Below are 16,653 nucleotides of genomic sequence, written 5' to 3'. Positions count from 1 at the left end.
GGAGAAAGTGGGCAGTTCCTGGACTTAGTCACACAATGAATAACGTTTTAGAAAACCTGAACACTTGATGATGAATAGATGTTAAGATTATTCTATTTGAATTATTGTTTAGTGTATGTTATATCATTCTTTGTGATCAGAATTTTTAAACCACAAACAGGATGTAGACAAATGATTAAGCAAAAAAAAAAGTTTCAGAGTCAGAAAATAAGATGGTCATGAAGAGAATTTGTTTTGCGTTGGTTTGTAAAAGCACTAAACCACTTTAAAACTTTGCTCTTTTCTAGTTTTACATTCAGTAATGAAAGGCAACACCCCAAAAGATCCCTTAGCATCGTGATAAAAAATAATTGCGTTTATTCTTCCATCTGTATGTCTCTAGGGCCACGTCACTGTCTCTTGAAGAAATACTCAAGTCTTGGCTTTTCTGGTCAGCAATTTGCAGTCTTTTCATGAAACGCCTACAATAGCACCACATGCAATTTTCACCACTGATTCTTTAATTCAAGTGTGTTCATTCAACAGATATGTGCCATTCACTGTTCAAGACTCTGAAAACAGAGGTGGACTAGGCAGAAAAAGCAGTTCCCTGCTTTTGGAACTGTTATTCTCGTGTGAGAGAGGGCAGACAAAGAACAAATGAATAAACGAAAAAAAAATGATTTTAGAGATTGATAAATGCTATTAAGAAAACAAAACAGGTAATATGATAGAGAGTATCAAAGGAGGGCAATATGAAGAGGGTCATTTAGGAAAATCCTTACCCAGAATGTGACATTTGAACCCCAATCTGGATGGCAGCATTTTTCAATCTGAGAGAACAGCAAAAGCACAAAGAATGGACTGACATCGTGTAAGAAGAAAAGAGAGAAAGTGACTATGAGGGAGAGTGATGAGGCTGGAGAAGGAAGCAGGGGTCCCAGCATGCAGGGCACCACAGGCCATGGTGGGAAATTGAAATTTTGTTCTAAGGGTTTGGGCAGGACATTGAGGGTCTTCAAACAGGGCAGTGAGATGTGATTCATGTTTTAAAAAGGTCACTCTGCAGGTGGATAATGGATCCTAGGGAGAAGTATAGAGTGAGGAGGGCTGCCAGCTGTTTTTGTTAGGTTGGATCCTACACAAGGATGACAGGTGGAACGGGTGAGTGGGGGTTGCAATCCTGCCTTTGCATTATTCACCGAGCCCTGTATCCAGCATGCGGCTGCGTTCATCTGTAGAAAGGGGTATATTTTCTATCACATACTATGCACCATATGGGCAGGAAGCAGTCTCAGGAGTGAGAATGGGGGGAAGATATCGCCATAATCTTTGCAAGGATAATAGTTATGGTGGAGAAAGAGAGAAGAGGATTTAGGATATGTCTGGAGGTAGAGCTGACAGGACTTACTGATGGATTAGACGTGAGTGAGGGGTGAGGGGAAAGGAGAAATCAACTATGACCCCTAAGCCCGTCGTGCTGTCCCTGACTGAGGTAGGGAAAGTTGGGAGTGGACCAGGAGTTTTTAGGAGAGTGGTCAAGAATTCAATTTGGCTAGGTGTAGTCTAAGATCCGTGTTAAATGTCAAACAGTCAGATTTATGAGTTGAAGAAATGAATGATACCATTAAGAGTAACTCAGAAGTGCACAGAAATCACAGCCTCTTCTCAGATCTTCCTCATGATTCCTGACCCACTGGGGCATGGGGGCAGGTGGAGGGAGGGAACTCAATTTAGCCCGATCTGCTATTCTTCATGTGAAGGAAGAATTTAAACATGTTCAATCTCTCAGATTTCCACCCCACCATTCATCTCTCCCCCAAAATGATGGGAGCCCACAGTGCCCTCCCAGCAGTGCCTGGAAGAGTCCTAATACCTTTTGGTGTCCACTACCTCCTCTGCCGTCTACAGCAGCTCACCCTATTCACCTGCCCCTGGTCACTGCTGGTGTTAACCACTGAAGCTGGAGCCAGTGTGGCTTGGTGAGAGCTCAGTGAAAGATTTGGGACTCCCTGGCTGACTCGGCCTCATGCCCGCGGGCTCTGTATCCCTCTGGGTATCTGCCATATTCTCCACCGAGCTTGGCCCAAAGACCCACCCTGGGTCTGGGGATGTTTATTAGCTCTCTACCTAGCCTTGGTCCATGGATACCTTGGGAATATGTGGGAATTTCTGAGTCCCTCCCTCACCATATGGGAACTGCAGATAGCTTCAGAGAGCTACCATCCAGGCCTGTCTCTGCCTGGCCATGCCGTACCACTGATTTTACTCAGATATGCCCACCATCTACTCCCCACCGCCTCAGTTGGCATAAGAGCCAGCTGGGTGATGATCTCCTCTCAGAGCCTCCAAAGTAAACTGGGCAAAAATCGCTCGGCATTGCCCTTAGGAGCTATAACACACTTGCCTGGGCAGAAGTTCAGAGAGGAAAGATCAGCAGACATGTCTCTCTCTGCTTCTTCTGCCCCACCTTCTTATCCCCACAATCCCTTGGTACCAGAAGAGATGGGCTACCAACTTTCCCTTTTCCTGGTCCATTCTCCTCTTCGTCTGGGGCAGTGACTATCATAGCCCAGCCAGCAGAGTCGGGGGCGGGGGTGGGGGTGGGGGGCAAAGGGGAGGGCAATCTTCTCTTTATATATTGAATGTTAGTATATTGAAGGACATAAAAATTCTTTCCAGTCTCACTATTACACCTTGATGGATGAGGGAGGGAGTGTAGGAAACGGTGATATAATTATTCACAAGGGAAACAACCTGGACATATCGAAGTGTATTACATTTGTGACATGAGTTTGTAGCCCAGTGACACTGTCAATGCTGGTGATACAATCTGAATTCATCAGCATGTAGATGGGGAGAAGCCAGGACTGAAAAAGAACATCTAATTAATGACAGAGAACGCTGAGTGCCAGAACAGAGGACTGGGGCAATCCAGTATGGAGAAGCTGGACAGTGGGAAAGGAGCCAGCAACGGACACTAAGAGGCAGCGCATATGACATAAACAAAGTTAAGAGCATATGTGGTGTCACTGGGGCCACGAGAGGAGCACATTTCTCGACAAAGGGAGCACCCTGTGGAATCAAATGTTCCCAAGAGGTCAAGACTATGAAAAGATCCCAACCTACACTCTGATCCTGAGCCTGACCCCGACCTAGACCCTGAATTCTTTCGTAGAAGGATAATGAGGACACGTTGAAATAAATAAAACAATACCTTATCTAAAAGGACCATTGGTAACAAAACTTCATAAAATCATGTCACCATTTTTAATTAAGATGAGGCTCTAGTCAACAAATGTTGTGCTGTTTGAGCCAAACTGAAACCCCAACGGGATGACTGAAGTAAAGAGCACTAGCCATTGGAGATCCCCCACAGTTACTGAGAACTTTTTGAGGTACCCCACAGGATATTCCAGACTGCCTTTTATGAAGCATCATGACTGTGTCTTTCTTTTCTTTGCTTATCTTTTTCTGAAATCAACTTGGAAAACACATTAGTCTTTCATTCTTTCAGGCAGATACTAAAGCACATGGTTTTGTGGGTGAGGCCTCTGCTGGGTCCTATGCTTGATGTCCCAGATGTTCTGGAGATGGGAGAGATGTAACCAGAGGTGGAGCCTCCTTTTCCACCAAAAGGAACCCTTGAGATGTGCCTGGTGCCCGTGTCCTGCTACTTGTCCCCACCACTGCTCAGATTTCCTGGTACCTACCACAGCTACCCTGGCCTTCACATTATTCACATTATTCATTTCCTCTATTCCATTTTTGCTAATCAAATTTATATTAGCTAGACTATGGAAATAATAATCTGTGGATAGTGTTTGAGTTCAGCGTTTGAATTATCTGTTTACTGGAATGGTCAACCTGGGAGGCAGAATGAGATAGTATAAAGAGAATGGGTTGAATCTGGTCTCTGCCTCTCACTAGCTGAGTGACCTTGGAAGTCTACAGAATCTGGTGGGTTGGGGAGTGGGGAGTGAGAAACATGGCCTCTAAGTCCGACTGGGTTTCTAGGACCTGTCACTAGCCAGGGAGGAGTGGGGTTTGCCATGACTGTGGAAACAAGGACTGAGTAAGGAACTAAGGAGAGAGTCATTTTGATGCATTCCATCCCAGGGCATAGGACGGAGGTAGAAACTGAGACAGAGGCCAAGATTTTGCATTTGAGGCTAACTAGATAGTTAACAGACCTGAGTGTGTACATAGGAAGTAGTCTTAAATGGCTGGCACATAGGGCCCTGTCCCCTTTGAGATGCAGGATATAACTCAGCTAAGGTGAAATTTCACTCAGGTAGCTCTCAATATCCCAGTGCTGAACAAAATATTGGATGTCTAAGCTGCTGAAGGAAAAGTATACATCTAAATTTGTCTTCTATTTTTGTTAAGAATGGAAAGAAATGATACTGGCTTAACAGTCTCTGTTGGGACCCATCTCAGCAACCAGTCCTAGTTACCTTTCTGAACAGTTCATATGAATCAGCAGAGCAAAAAAATTTACCAGATATCTAAAAGTACTCAGCAGTGTAAGTGGAATATTCAGAGCAAATAACCTTGAATGAAAACGGACTTCATAAAAGAGCTTCTCCCTCCCATTTCCTGTGTATATACAGTTTGATGATTTTTATTCATTGCATTGATAAAGTAAAAGCCAGTTGTTATGGAAAGGGAGCAATAGTTACAATTCTTGAAGATAAAAAAAAACCCAGTAGCAATGAGCACAGCTAGCTTTCACCTTGCCTTCTAATTCCATTCTCCTGTAAAAGGAATCAGCACTCTTTAGAGAAATGGCTGATTCTCCTACTGGAATAAGAAATAGACAAGATGAGCCTGGAGCATCCTAATGCCAGAAAGTAATACAGTGCTCAAAAAACAAAAACAGAAAAAGCCACAATGATGGGTTCAATGGGGACACAGGAGACAATTGAAACAGTTCCCAAATGGCCAAAGATGGAACAATTAGAGCGATAAAATAAAGCAGTATTTGATTATAACCCAAAGTATAAAATAAATACCTGTGAATCCATACTGCTATAAATAAATAATTGAATAAATAAATAGGGAGACAAGTCCCCCATGAAGAAAAATCTCAAAAAATTTATGCAGATACTCAGCACTCAAGGAAGTGGAACATAACTCCCCACTCCTTGCGTATGTGCTGTGTATGGTGACTTCCTGCCAAAGAGCACAGTATGGAAAGGGGGGCGGGGGAAGAGGAACATTATAATGGAAACACCTGACAAATACGATCTCAGTCAGATGATCAAGGTCAACATCAACAGAGATAAGTCACGATGATGTATGTACGTTTGATATTTTACGACGAAAACAGCACTTTACTTTCATGCTCTTCCTTCCAAAATACATAACCCCAGTCTAATCATGAAAAAAAAAAAATCAGGTAAATCCCACTGAGGGATATTCCGCAAAATACCTGACCAGGACACCTCAAAACTGTCAAGGTTATCAAAAACAAGGAAAGTCTGAGAAACTGTCACAGTCAAGAGGGGCCTAAAGAGATATAATGACTAAATATAATATGGTGTCCTGGGTGAGATCCGAATAAGGAAAATAAGTAAAAACTAAGGAAATCTGAACAAGGTAAGGACTTTAGTTAATAATGAGGTATCAAGATTGGTTCATTAATTGTAACAAATGCATCATGTACATATTGTAACAAATGTAAGATGCTAATAATAGGGGAAATTAGATGTGGGGTATATGAGAACTTTCTGTACTACCACATTTTGCTGTGTACAATGAGCACCCACGTTTTTGTCCCAGATTTCAGGGAAACTGAATTAGTACTACCCATGTATAATGCGCATCTTTTTGCCCTCGCAAATTTGGGCAAAAATACGCACATTATACATGGCAAAAAAAAAAAAGGTATATTTACAATTGTTTTATAAATCTTAAACTGTTCTAAATAAAACTTTGTTAAAGATCAAAAAGGAAGATGGAAAGATGCTGAGGTAAAGTTTGGGGAGAGCAGGCCAGAATCAAAAACTAATTTTGGGGTCTGGTAGTGGGTGTCAGATTTTCGAGAAAGAAATGCTGGATGGCTGTATGTAGGGTAGAACTTTAGTGGAAATGAAAGTGGAATTTTTAATTATTAATAATTTAATTTTAATGAAAAATTTAAAGGGCATTTTATGTGGCTCTGACATTTATTTATCATCTTTCTCCTTCATTTTTATAAAAATGATCTAAAGTGGGCCTAATGAGCTTGTTACATATATTTTGGAATGCATATCAAACTTTGAAAAATATTAAAATTACAATAGTCAGTGATGAAAAACCTCAGTAGGGGGAGTTAAACAACAGATTGGATTCTGCAGGTAATTGAATTGAAAATTAAAAGACCCAATCCAATAGTTCCCCCAGAAATCAGAAATGAAAACAATGACAAGAAGTTTAGGGGCCGCCCGATGGCTCAGTTGGTTAGAGCGCGAGCTCTCAACAAGGTTACCGAATCAATTCCCACCATGGGACAGTGGGCCGTGCCCCCTGCAACTAAGATTGAAAACGGCAACTGGACTTGGAGCTGAGCTGCGCCCTCCACAACTAGATTGAAGGACAACGACTTGGAGCTGATGGGCCCTGGAGAAATACACTGTTCCCCAATATGCCCCAATTAAAAAAACAAAAAATAAAAAATAAAAATTTAAGGGAAAAGCACAGGCATGAAAAATAGGTTTAGGAGATTTCAACATATGTACAATAGGAATTATAGAAAGAGAAGGATGATTGGAGATCAAAAACTAATAGAAAAGATTTTTACTGGAGAACGATTGTGATCTTAAGGTGAGACGGGCTACCAGCTGGTCAGGAATAAAAAAGAATAGCCACAACGACACAAATTCTGGTGAAATTCCTGAGTTTCAAGACCATGCCGATAGGACGAAACAAAAAGGTTTCCCACAGAAGAAGAAACAACAGGAACTTCATCAAAGAAGAAACCGAAACTGAAATTACAGACTATTAAGAAGTTAATGAGAACGAGCAAAGTGCATACCCAAATCTACGCAACCCAGTCCAGACTGTGTTCAAAAGAAAATGGCACCGTATCTAGTAATAGCGGTGTGATCCTAGGCAAGTTATTTAACTCTTCAAAGCTTCAATTCCTCATTTTTAAATAATAATATCAACTACTTTCATGGTGCCAATTATATGCCAGACACTGTTCTAGGGGCTTACTGAGTGCTGATTTTTTCATTCCCCACAACAGCCCTATACAGTAAATGATATGATTAGCCCACTTTACAGGTGAGACTGAAGCACAGAGATGTCACTTGCACAAGGTCCTAGTGATAAGTGGCAGCTACGGTCCAGCTAGAGTCTGCACTCATCACCACTATGCTACAAACACTTATGAAGCCTTGTTCCCCTTCAACAGAAAATGCTAAAGAATTAACCCCCAAAAGTCATCACCCAGATTTTATGGCCAAGTTCTATCAGAACCTAATTTACTGAGAAAATAATTTTTTTTTTTGGGTTTAAAGAAACTGCTTACTTTCCATCAGCCTGATTTTAATTTTCTGTGTAAGGGGCTGTGGAAGAACAGCTTCAGACCACTCAGTGGTTGTTCCTACCCATTAGCTGCGCATCAGTCCTCAGGGGCAGCTGAGCACTGGAGTCTCGGGGGGTGGAGCGGGGGACCACTGAAGTGGTACACAGGGCACCTGTGCCTTCAACCCAGCCTGCGACCTCAGGCTGAGCAGCAGTAAATTTGGCAGTTGAAGTAGCACATCCACCCCGAAATTCCTTCCGGGTCAATGCCTTTTCAGCCTCTTCCGGGTCTCGGTGGAAGCAGAGATCACGTGTGACCTGCCGTGGGTGCTCATGGGAGAAGGGGCCACACATGCGCAGTGCTTCCCGGCCCAGCGTGCAGGGCTTGGGCCGAGAGCCAGCCTCCTTGTTGCCCAGAATGGCACGGTCGCGTGGCGTAGAGCGGGTATTACTCAGAACGATGGTAGGTATGTTAACCCAAGACACGTCTGTGATCGCAAGGCGGGCAGCCCTGCGATCAGGAACCACCGGCACTCACAGCTCCTGGAGGGCGGCCTGGGTCTGGTTCCTGACGGTTCCAGGAGGGAAGCGGTCAGCAGGAGGAGAGGCTCCGAGGACAGCAGCGGCCTTCCGCACAGCCTGCCGGCCGGTATTCCTGGAGGATATGGCACTGACATCAGCCGGTTTTTCGATAGCAACAATGGCACGAGCCGCCAGCAGAAACTTCTCCCAGGTGTTCTCCAGATTTCCGATGTAGATGCCATCAGTTTTCCTTTTGTAGATGCGCTGTTCCATTTGGAAGTCAAAGTGGGTGCCGCCTAAGTGGTTCCTGCTGCGTGAGTTTGAGAATATCCTCCTGCTTCATCCGCAGGACTCCAGTGAGGGCTCTGGACATCATGGAAGTTTCCCCTTCAGTTATGACAGGAACCCAGAACAATGCCCCCGGGACCCCTCTCTGAGTAGCGCAGAAAGGCCAGCAAATGATGGATTAGGAGTTAATGATTATTGTCGCATGCCATTAGGCGTTGTGGTTGTTGGTTACACAGCAGAAGCTCCCTATTGTATCTATACAACAGTAACGACCAGTTAGAAAGTATGACCCTGTACACAATGGCCATTAAAATAGAAAACACCTCACCTCTTCTTTTAAATTTATACTTTTATATCCAACTGCCTACTCAACATGTCCCCTGGATGCTTAATAGACATCTCAAACTAAACCTGTCCAAAACAAAACTGAGCTCTTCACAACTCTTCCATCCCAATACCCGTTTCTCTTCCCCTCTTCCTTATCTCAGTGAATGACCGCTCCATTCTACCAATTGCCTGGGCCAGAAACCCTTGAGTCATCTTTGACCCCTGTCTTTCTCTCCCATCATTTATCCTTCCCATCAACATATTTATTGGCTTTACCTTAAAAAGACATCTAGATTCTGAGGATTACAACGACTATTGATACCACCTTGGTCCAAGCCACCATCAGCTCTTACACAGATAATAGTGTCCTAACTGTAAAGGGGGGGTCAAAATTCCCACTTTTGTACCCCAGCTATCCTCCATGCAGCAGCCAGAGTAATCCTTCTAAAATATAGGTTAGAGCATGCTATTCCTCTTCCCAAAGCCTTCCAATGGCTGCCACCTGACCTAAGAAAATCTTAAGTCCTCCTTATTGCCTATAAGGCTCTACACGATTTGCTCTATATTTTCATTCATTTTTTTTCAAACACTCTGCTATAGAAACACTGGCCTCCTTTAACCTCCTTGCTGCTCCTCCTGCATGATAGACACATTCCAGTCTCAGGGCCTTTTCTACTTTCTGTTCCCTCTGCCTGAAATGATCTTCCCCAATTTACCTGCCTGACTCACTCACTCAGTTTCATTGGGCCTCTACTCAAATCACCGTATCAGAGAGGCCTTCCCTGGCCACCTTAAAGAACATAGCTTCCACCCTCCACCACTCATGATTCCTCACATGCTTTTGATTTTTATGGTGCTCGTCACCACCTGACATATGACTAATATATTTATTTATTTGTTTATTGCCTTTCTCTGCTTTCTAGAATATAGGCTTACCAAGACTGGAGACTTTGTTTTGTTCACTGCTTTATCCCAAGAGCCTAGGACAATGCCCAGGACATAATAAATTCTCAATAAATATTGTTGAAAAAAATAGGTAAACCTAAGAATAAACTGTGTAAAACTATTTATGAAAAAAGAACTATGAAATTGAATAGAGGGAAATAAAAAAGGGCTAATATATAGAGAGATATATCATCATCTTGGATGGAGAGTTTCAATTTTTAAAAATACCAATTTTTCCCAAATTCAATTGAACACAGTCCCAATTAAAATCCCAAAAGGATTTTTTTTTTTGGGGGGGGACTTATCAAAAGGATTGTAAAGTCAATCTAGGCCTATAAATGTTTGAAACTATCTAACACACTTTTGAAAATGACAATAGGAGATAGATCGATGTTCCCAACCATATAGTTAGACATACAAAAGAGTTATAGAAACTGAAGATCATGAAACCATAACACCAATATAAACAGGCAGCTCACTGGAACCAGTCAGAGAGTTCAGAAACACAGCTAAGCAAAATCAGAAATTTAGTCCACAGTAAAGGTGGTATATCTTTTTATTTTTTTCAGTGACCGTTGACATTCAATATTATATTAATTTCAGGTGTACAGAGTCATGATTCGGCATTTATAGAATTTACAAAGTGACCCCCCTGATTAGTCTAGTACCTACTTGGCACTATACATATTTATTACAATATTATTAACTAAATTTCCTATGCTGTATTTTACATCCCCATGATTATTTTTTAACTACTAATTTGTATTTCTTAATCCTTTCACTAAAGGTGGTATTTCAAATCAGGGGGCTAAAGAGATATTTAGCTAATAATGATATTGACCAAGCTTACCAAAGGAAGAAACGGGATTTCTTTACCCTCAAATAAACTCCAAAGATTAAAGATTTAATCGCTTAAAATGAAATAACAGTCTAGAAAAATAGAGGTGAATATATTATGTATTTGACCACACAAAAAATATCTATGCCAAAAAACACTACAAGCAGAACAAATAGAGGAAAATAAAAATATATAAAAAACAAATATATACAAAGAATTCTTAGAGCTCAGTAGGTGAAAGATCAATACACCAACAGAAAACTGGGCCCAGTCAGGTATTTCAGAAATGAAGAAATAGAAAAAAGCAATAATTCATTAATTCAATGAATATACATTAGCGAATTACATTAGCAAATATACGAAATACATTGGCAAATATATGAATATATATTATGTGCCAGGCACACTGGCCAAGGTTAATAAAAAACCTGTTGGCAAGAGTGTCAGAAGTGGGCATTTTTAAACCTGAGTAATGAGAGTATTATAAATTATACAGTTTTATGTTAGAACGACTTTCTGGAGAGCAGTTCGGTAATAAGTGTTACAAGTGAAAGCATTAAAAATGCTTGACATCAATTCCAAATGTAGAATTTATATTGTCATGTCTGGATGTGAGACCTGGACCTGAGGCACTCATCCTGCAACTTCCCAGGGGAAAAGCCAACACAGAGAGAGACAGAGACACCTGAGTCCTGGTCCCCTACCCTCAACACCCCCGCCACCCTGGAGCTACTTGATCCATAGATTCAGTGTTTTATGAGATGGTAAATTTTCTTACTGCAAGTGTTAACTGGGGTTTCTGTGATTTGTGGCCAAATCATCCCTACCCTTCTAATCTCCCAGCCTTATTCGCCATCTCTTCCCAAAAGCTACCTCTGCAGCGATCAGGCTGCTTCCAGTCCTTCCAACACCTTGATTTCAGAATTTTGGCCTCCAGAACTGTGAGAGAATAAATGTCTGTTGCTTTAAGCCACTCAGTTTGTGGCACTTTGTTATGGCAGCTCAAGGAAACCAATACAGCTGATCTCTACAATCTACCTCCCCCAGCCCCAAGGCCATATTTTGATTTCAGATTGTTTTAAGTGGAGTTGGAACATAGGCTTTACAGTTGTGTCAGCAGCAATGGAGATAGTTATATGGCATAGCAGACAAGAGGACAAGCTCTGAGGTCAGATAAACCCAGTTCAAGTTGCCAGCTGTGTGACTATGGCAAATCGTTTAGCGTCTCTGAGCTCCAATTCCCACATCTATAAAATGGGGCTAATCAAGATTGTTGAGAGGGCTGAGTCAGATGACATATATAAAGTACTTAATATGTTGTCTTGCATATAATAAGGGTTCAACAAATTCTACAGCCTTCCCCACTGTGATCCAGAATAGGAGTTGTCATCCTTTCTTAATTAGATGGATACCAATAAATTGGCCATAGCAAAGGGGGTCCCATAGTCTCTAACAAATATAGGGGCAGATTTCAGGTAATGTGGGCTGTGTCCATGGGAGGGTGTGAAAATTCCATTTCCAAGGATGGCCTGGATTGTTCTTCACCGATGGGGAGGAGTAGAAGAGGAGTGGACGTTGGAGAGAGGAAAAGATCCTAAGTCTGGAGCTCTGGAAATTGTATGGGAGCCAAACTGGGAGCAGGAGCTTCCTTGTCCCTGGGACCCAGAAGCTTAGGCGAGATGCAAGGAGAGAGGTCCAGGGCAGAAATCATCCTCCTTGGGGAAGAAGCTCCCATAGAGAGGACAGCGTATCCAGCGGGGCCTCCCCGTTCCATTTGGTTGGGAAACACCGACCTAGAAACAACTATTTGTTTAAGAAATTAGTGCTTGAGGATTCTCATAACTAGTTATCTCTTGGCTTTTTAGAGAAAAAGGCAGAATGGGTTTTACCTAGAAACTTAGTGTCTTTGTGTGTGTGTCTGTGTGTGTGTGTGTCATTTGGTGCTGTGGCTTCCTAGAACAAATTACTATTTTGTTTTATTCCTAGATAAATAATCTAGGGAGAAAAATGACGCATGGATTTTTATCACAAAATAAAAATGTCAAACTTTATCTTTGGAACAAAACAAATGGTTGAATATTGTCTTTTGTCATCTATTGCAAAATATGTTATCTACACTAAATCTTGGCAAGCATCCCACTCTCCAATCTTCTTGATATTTAAAATAGGTGAGTAATTAATTTCTGAGCTTAGTGTATTTTCTCTGTAGGAGACATTTGCATACTTACATTTTGATAGTGAAAGAAATCCTAGAAGCTAAACCTCAAAAGTTCGTGACTGCCTAGATAAACATCTGCTGTTCTAATGGTGTTTTGAACTGTTGAACTACCATTTAAATGTTCTTCGTTCTTTTCTTTTTTATTACTGAGTGTACAGGGGAAAAGGGCAAGAATTGGAAAGAATTGTCATCTAACTCTCTCTCTGTTTCATCCTTTGTAGAGTTGGAGTTGCCACACCTGACATGCCTTCCTCATACAGTTACTAAAGGGAGAAGAGATTGAAAGCACTTCAAAATTCTCAAGGGACTACACAACAGGGGAGCTTATATTGTCCATTGCTTAAGCGCTTGGCAAATGCTTTCCTTGCTCAGGTTTTAAAAATGTTACATCTACTCTTTCTTTGTTACATCTACTGATCCACTGCTAATATATATTGGTCATTTCATATATAATATACATTTAATACATTTTTACAGAATTAAATTTATTTGTCATTCATTTATCTAACCGGTATTTCCTGAGCATTTAAGATAGACCATGCCCTGGGAATACAATGATGAACCATAATCAGTTGTCGTGTCAGCTCTTGTGGAACTTATACCCCCACTAGGAGGAACAGACAATAAGAATCACGCAGTCTGCAGTGATCACTGCCATCAGGGAGGGCCCCGTGGAGGAAGCAGCATTTGGGCTGAGACCTCAAGGATGAGAACAGGCTGTGCATGGAAGAATTAAGGAGGAACATTCCAGGCAGAGCTTAGCAAGAGCAAAGGCCTAGATGCTGGAAAGAGCAAGAAACCAACAAGACTGGAGGGTGGAAAGAGGGACAGGCCAGACCAAGTTTCCAAGTGGAAACGTGGCACATTCCTGAGGAAGAATCCCAAGTGGAATGCTGCTGTCTTGCCATGCGGTAGGGCTGGGTGATCCACCCCAGATTCCTGTGTGGGTTTGTGTTGGTGATACACTGATGTTTGGAAGGGCTAGGTAACTGCCCAAGGAGCACCACTGTCCACTGAGCACCTTTCCTGCGCCAGCTCTTGTGGATGGGTAGGAGGGTGGGTGATCCAAGGCCAGCTGGTCAGGCCAGGATTCGGCGCAGGGAGAAGGGAATGTTAGTTCACCCACTTTTCTCCTGACTTCAATGTGTGAGGAGAAAACCTAGAAAACCAGGGCCTACTTGAATACCATTGATGGCAGGTACCTGGCTACACCAAGAGAAGACCTTTGGCTCATGGGGCCATCAAGCTTACTCCCCAGACAACTACAGGAAATGATGAACCTCCAGCACCTCAGGAGGCAGCCGATTGACTCTGGCAGCCGATGACACCAGGGTCCCCACTCCCCTCCCCTTCGTTCAGAGGCCTGCCCTGAATACCCAAAATGCTCTACCCTTCCCAGGCAGGGAAGATAATAGATGACGTACTCTGAAAAGGAGGAGAACAGTGTGGGAACTGGACCAGGGCTGGACAAACTTTCTCTTTAAAGGACCAGATAGTAGATATTTTAGACTTTACAAGCTACATTCAGTCTCTGTCACACATTGTTCTTTGTTTTCATTTGTTAATTTTGTTTTGTTTTGTTTTGTCTTGTTTTTAACAACCCTTCAAAAAGGTTAAAAATTATTCTTAGCTTGCAGGCCTCACACTGGATCTGGCCAAGTAGGTTACAGTTTGTTGACTCCTAAACTAGACTGCATTGCCCTGAGAAAGTTCAAACTGAAGCTGCTGAATCCACGGTAAGCACTGAGTAAACATTTCTTTTTCAATTTTACAAGAATCCTCTGAGGTAGGCCTTATACAACAACCCCAAGCCAAGCCCCATCCCTGCCTCACCCCCATTTGCATTTTCCATATCTTCATCCTTGTTTTACAGTCAGGAAATGGAAGCTTGGAGAGGTCAAGTAACCTGTTCAAGGCCATACAGCTAACAAGTGACAGGAGCAAGATTTGAACCCAGGCAGTCTGATGTCTTAAACACTGCACTGTACTAGCACCCCACTAGTAACTAGAGACATGGCTTTGGAGAAGCCCATTTTTCTTTCTGGGTATGGCTCCCACCTGTAAAATGAGAGGGGTGGCATGGTGTTCCCTCAGTGTGGCAAGCATATCCGATGGAATGTGAAATGATTTTCTTGGTTCCCACACAAGGCTTTAAATAATATTCATTCACATGGTGAGAAGATGATTACCCTTTCAAGTCTCTTTTAAGTCTTCCAGTGATGTTAGGGGAAAGATTCAGTCTGATGTTAGCATATCTTTAACATGTGTCCTGCACACGCTAACTTCCATTTTTAGAAGAGCTTTCCATTTTTACTGAATTTCAAGGCCCAGGATCTTCAGGCCCAGGACCTTCTAGAGATAACTACCTAGAATTTAGTACCACTGTTGTACACTTATTATGGTTTTACTTTTATTGGTTTTTATGATTTTTTTTCTATTTATGCAAAGTGCTAGTGTTGATGTTGTGGCAATTCTCCTGTCCATTCCTTCATAGTTGTAAGATTACTGCTGAAGCTCCTGCTGGCACATCCGTGGCCAAATTGAAGTAGGGGGTAAGGGCAGGTTTCAACTACTTTTGTCTCCTATTACCAGGAAAGCAAAAGAATTCTACAGACATGGCAGTGATCAGACCATGTCACATGGCCACCTGTTGCAGTAAGAGAGGCTAAAATAGTAAGTGTTTGGCTGGGCACATTGCCTCCCTAAACCACACATTGCATTAGCAAGAAAACGGTGTCAATACCAGAGTCTGTAATCAAAGTGTTTGCCATAAGCTGGGAGGTCTTTGGAGCTTTTCCTTAATGCCTGCAAAGGACAGGCATGGAAGTCAGAACTGCAAGCGGATTTGGGGAATTTGGCAAAAAGCCAACTTCTTCTTACCTTATTTGGCACCAAGATATCCTTCTCCCCATAGTGCAGCCAAACAGCAACAATCCCTCATCACGCCTAAGGAACAGCATGCAATGAGAAAAACAATATTGTCACACACTCTTACAGTAGCGGTGAGAAAATCTTATGGGTTTGTCCGCATTGGCTACTATAGCTCCAAGTACTAAGGAAAAGAACCCCCACCTTTTCAGTCTCTAGTGTGTAAAAGATACGTTTTCTTAAATGCACACACCTCCCAATGTATACCCTAGAAACTAGATTTGAAACCTTATAAAATCTCAGTATATGTGCACCTTTCTTGCTATTTCAAAAACTACCTTTCAAATTAACGTTTTAATTCAACATGCATTCAGTGTTCCTAGCACCTTCCCATGTGCTGAAGATACAGGGGTGAACTCGACCCACAAGGACCTTGGGCCATATATCTGGAGACATACCTGGTTGGAGAGGCAGACCAAAAACACACCAAGAAGTAGAAAAGCCAGAGGATTAAGAGCTGAACCTGGGAGCCAGACTTCAGGCTTGAATACACATTTTGTTGCTCCTGGCTGTGTGGCTTTGGGAAAATTACTTGCCTCGTGGTGCCTCAGTTTCCCCATCTACAAAATAATGAGGACAATCATAATACTTATCTCATAGGGTGACAGTGAGACTGCTTTCCGGCTCACAATGATAAGAACAGCCTCATCAAAGGCTGGAAAGCTGACATACAGGCAATGTTTTAAAAAGGAAAAAATGGGGATGACAAATTAGTACCCACCTCATATTACATGGCTTAATTCCCATAAAGTGCTTAGAATTGGGACTGGTATGTAGTAAGTGCTCAATAAACATTAGCTGCTATCCCATTTCAAGCACTGAGCTTTTACTTGGTGTTATATAGTGCTATATAACTTCCCTAAAGATACAAAGGCATCTTCAAAGCCAGTATTGACAGGCAGTGTTTTTGTATTCTTGTGCTTACAGTTGTGGTGTGGAGCAGTTGTTCAAAGCAATACTTGCACAAAGATACGTTTGTATGAGGTAGGGTATCTGGCCGTAGGCATGAAAGATATTGTTAAGATTTGGGAATAAAGTATAATAAGACTGAGGTTATACGATTTCAGGTCAAGGTGGTGGAGTAGGTAATCGTGGT

General features: G+C 42.1%; 1 protein-coding gene across 1 annotated transcript in view; it reads right to left on the bottom strand.

Annotated features, from left to right (window-relative positions):
- Positions 1 to 16,052, bottom strand: part of LOC308491509 (F-box/LRR-repeat protein 21) — a 54,019-nt gene extending 37,967 nt beyond the window's left edge. Inside the window, exons 1-2 of the mRNA XM_081035246.1 lie at positions 15,956 to 16,052; positions 15,510 to 15,575 (exon numbers count right to left, since the gene is read on the bottom strand). Coding sequence (XP_080891372.1) covers positions 15,510 to 15,541 — 32 coding nt within the window. The 5' untranslated portion in view covers positions 15,542 to 15,575; positions 15,956 to 16,052. The remainder of the gene's footprint in view (positions 1 to 15,509; positions 15,576 to 15,955) is intronic.
- Between the last annotated feature and the right edge of the window lie 601 nt (positions 16,053 to 16,653).

This window comes from Rhinolophus hipposideros (genome assembly GCF_964194185.1).
Source record: "Rhinolophus hipposideros genome assembly, chromosome: 23".
In the NCBI taxonomy this organism is placed as follows: domain Eukaryota; kingdom Metazoa; phylum Chordata; class Mammalia; order Chiroptera; family Rhinolophidae; genus Rhinolophus; species Rhinolophus hipposideros.
This window is presented reverse-complemented; position numbering and strand designations above follow the sequence as displayed.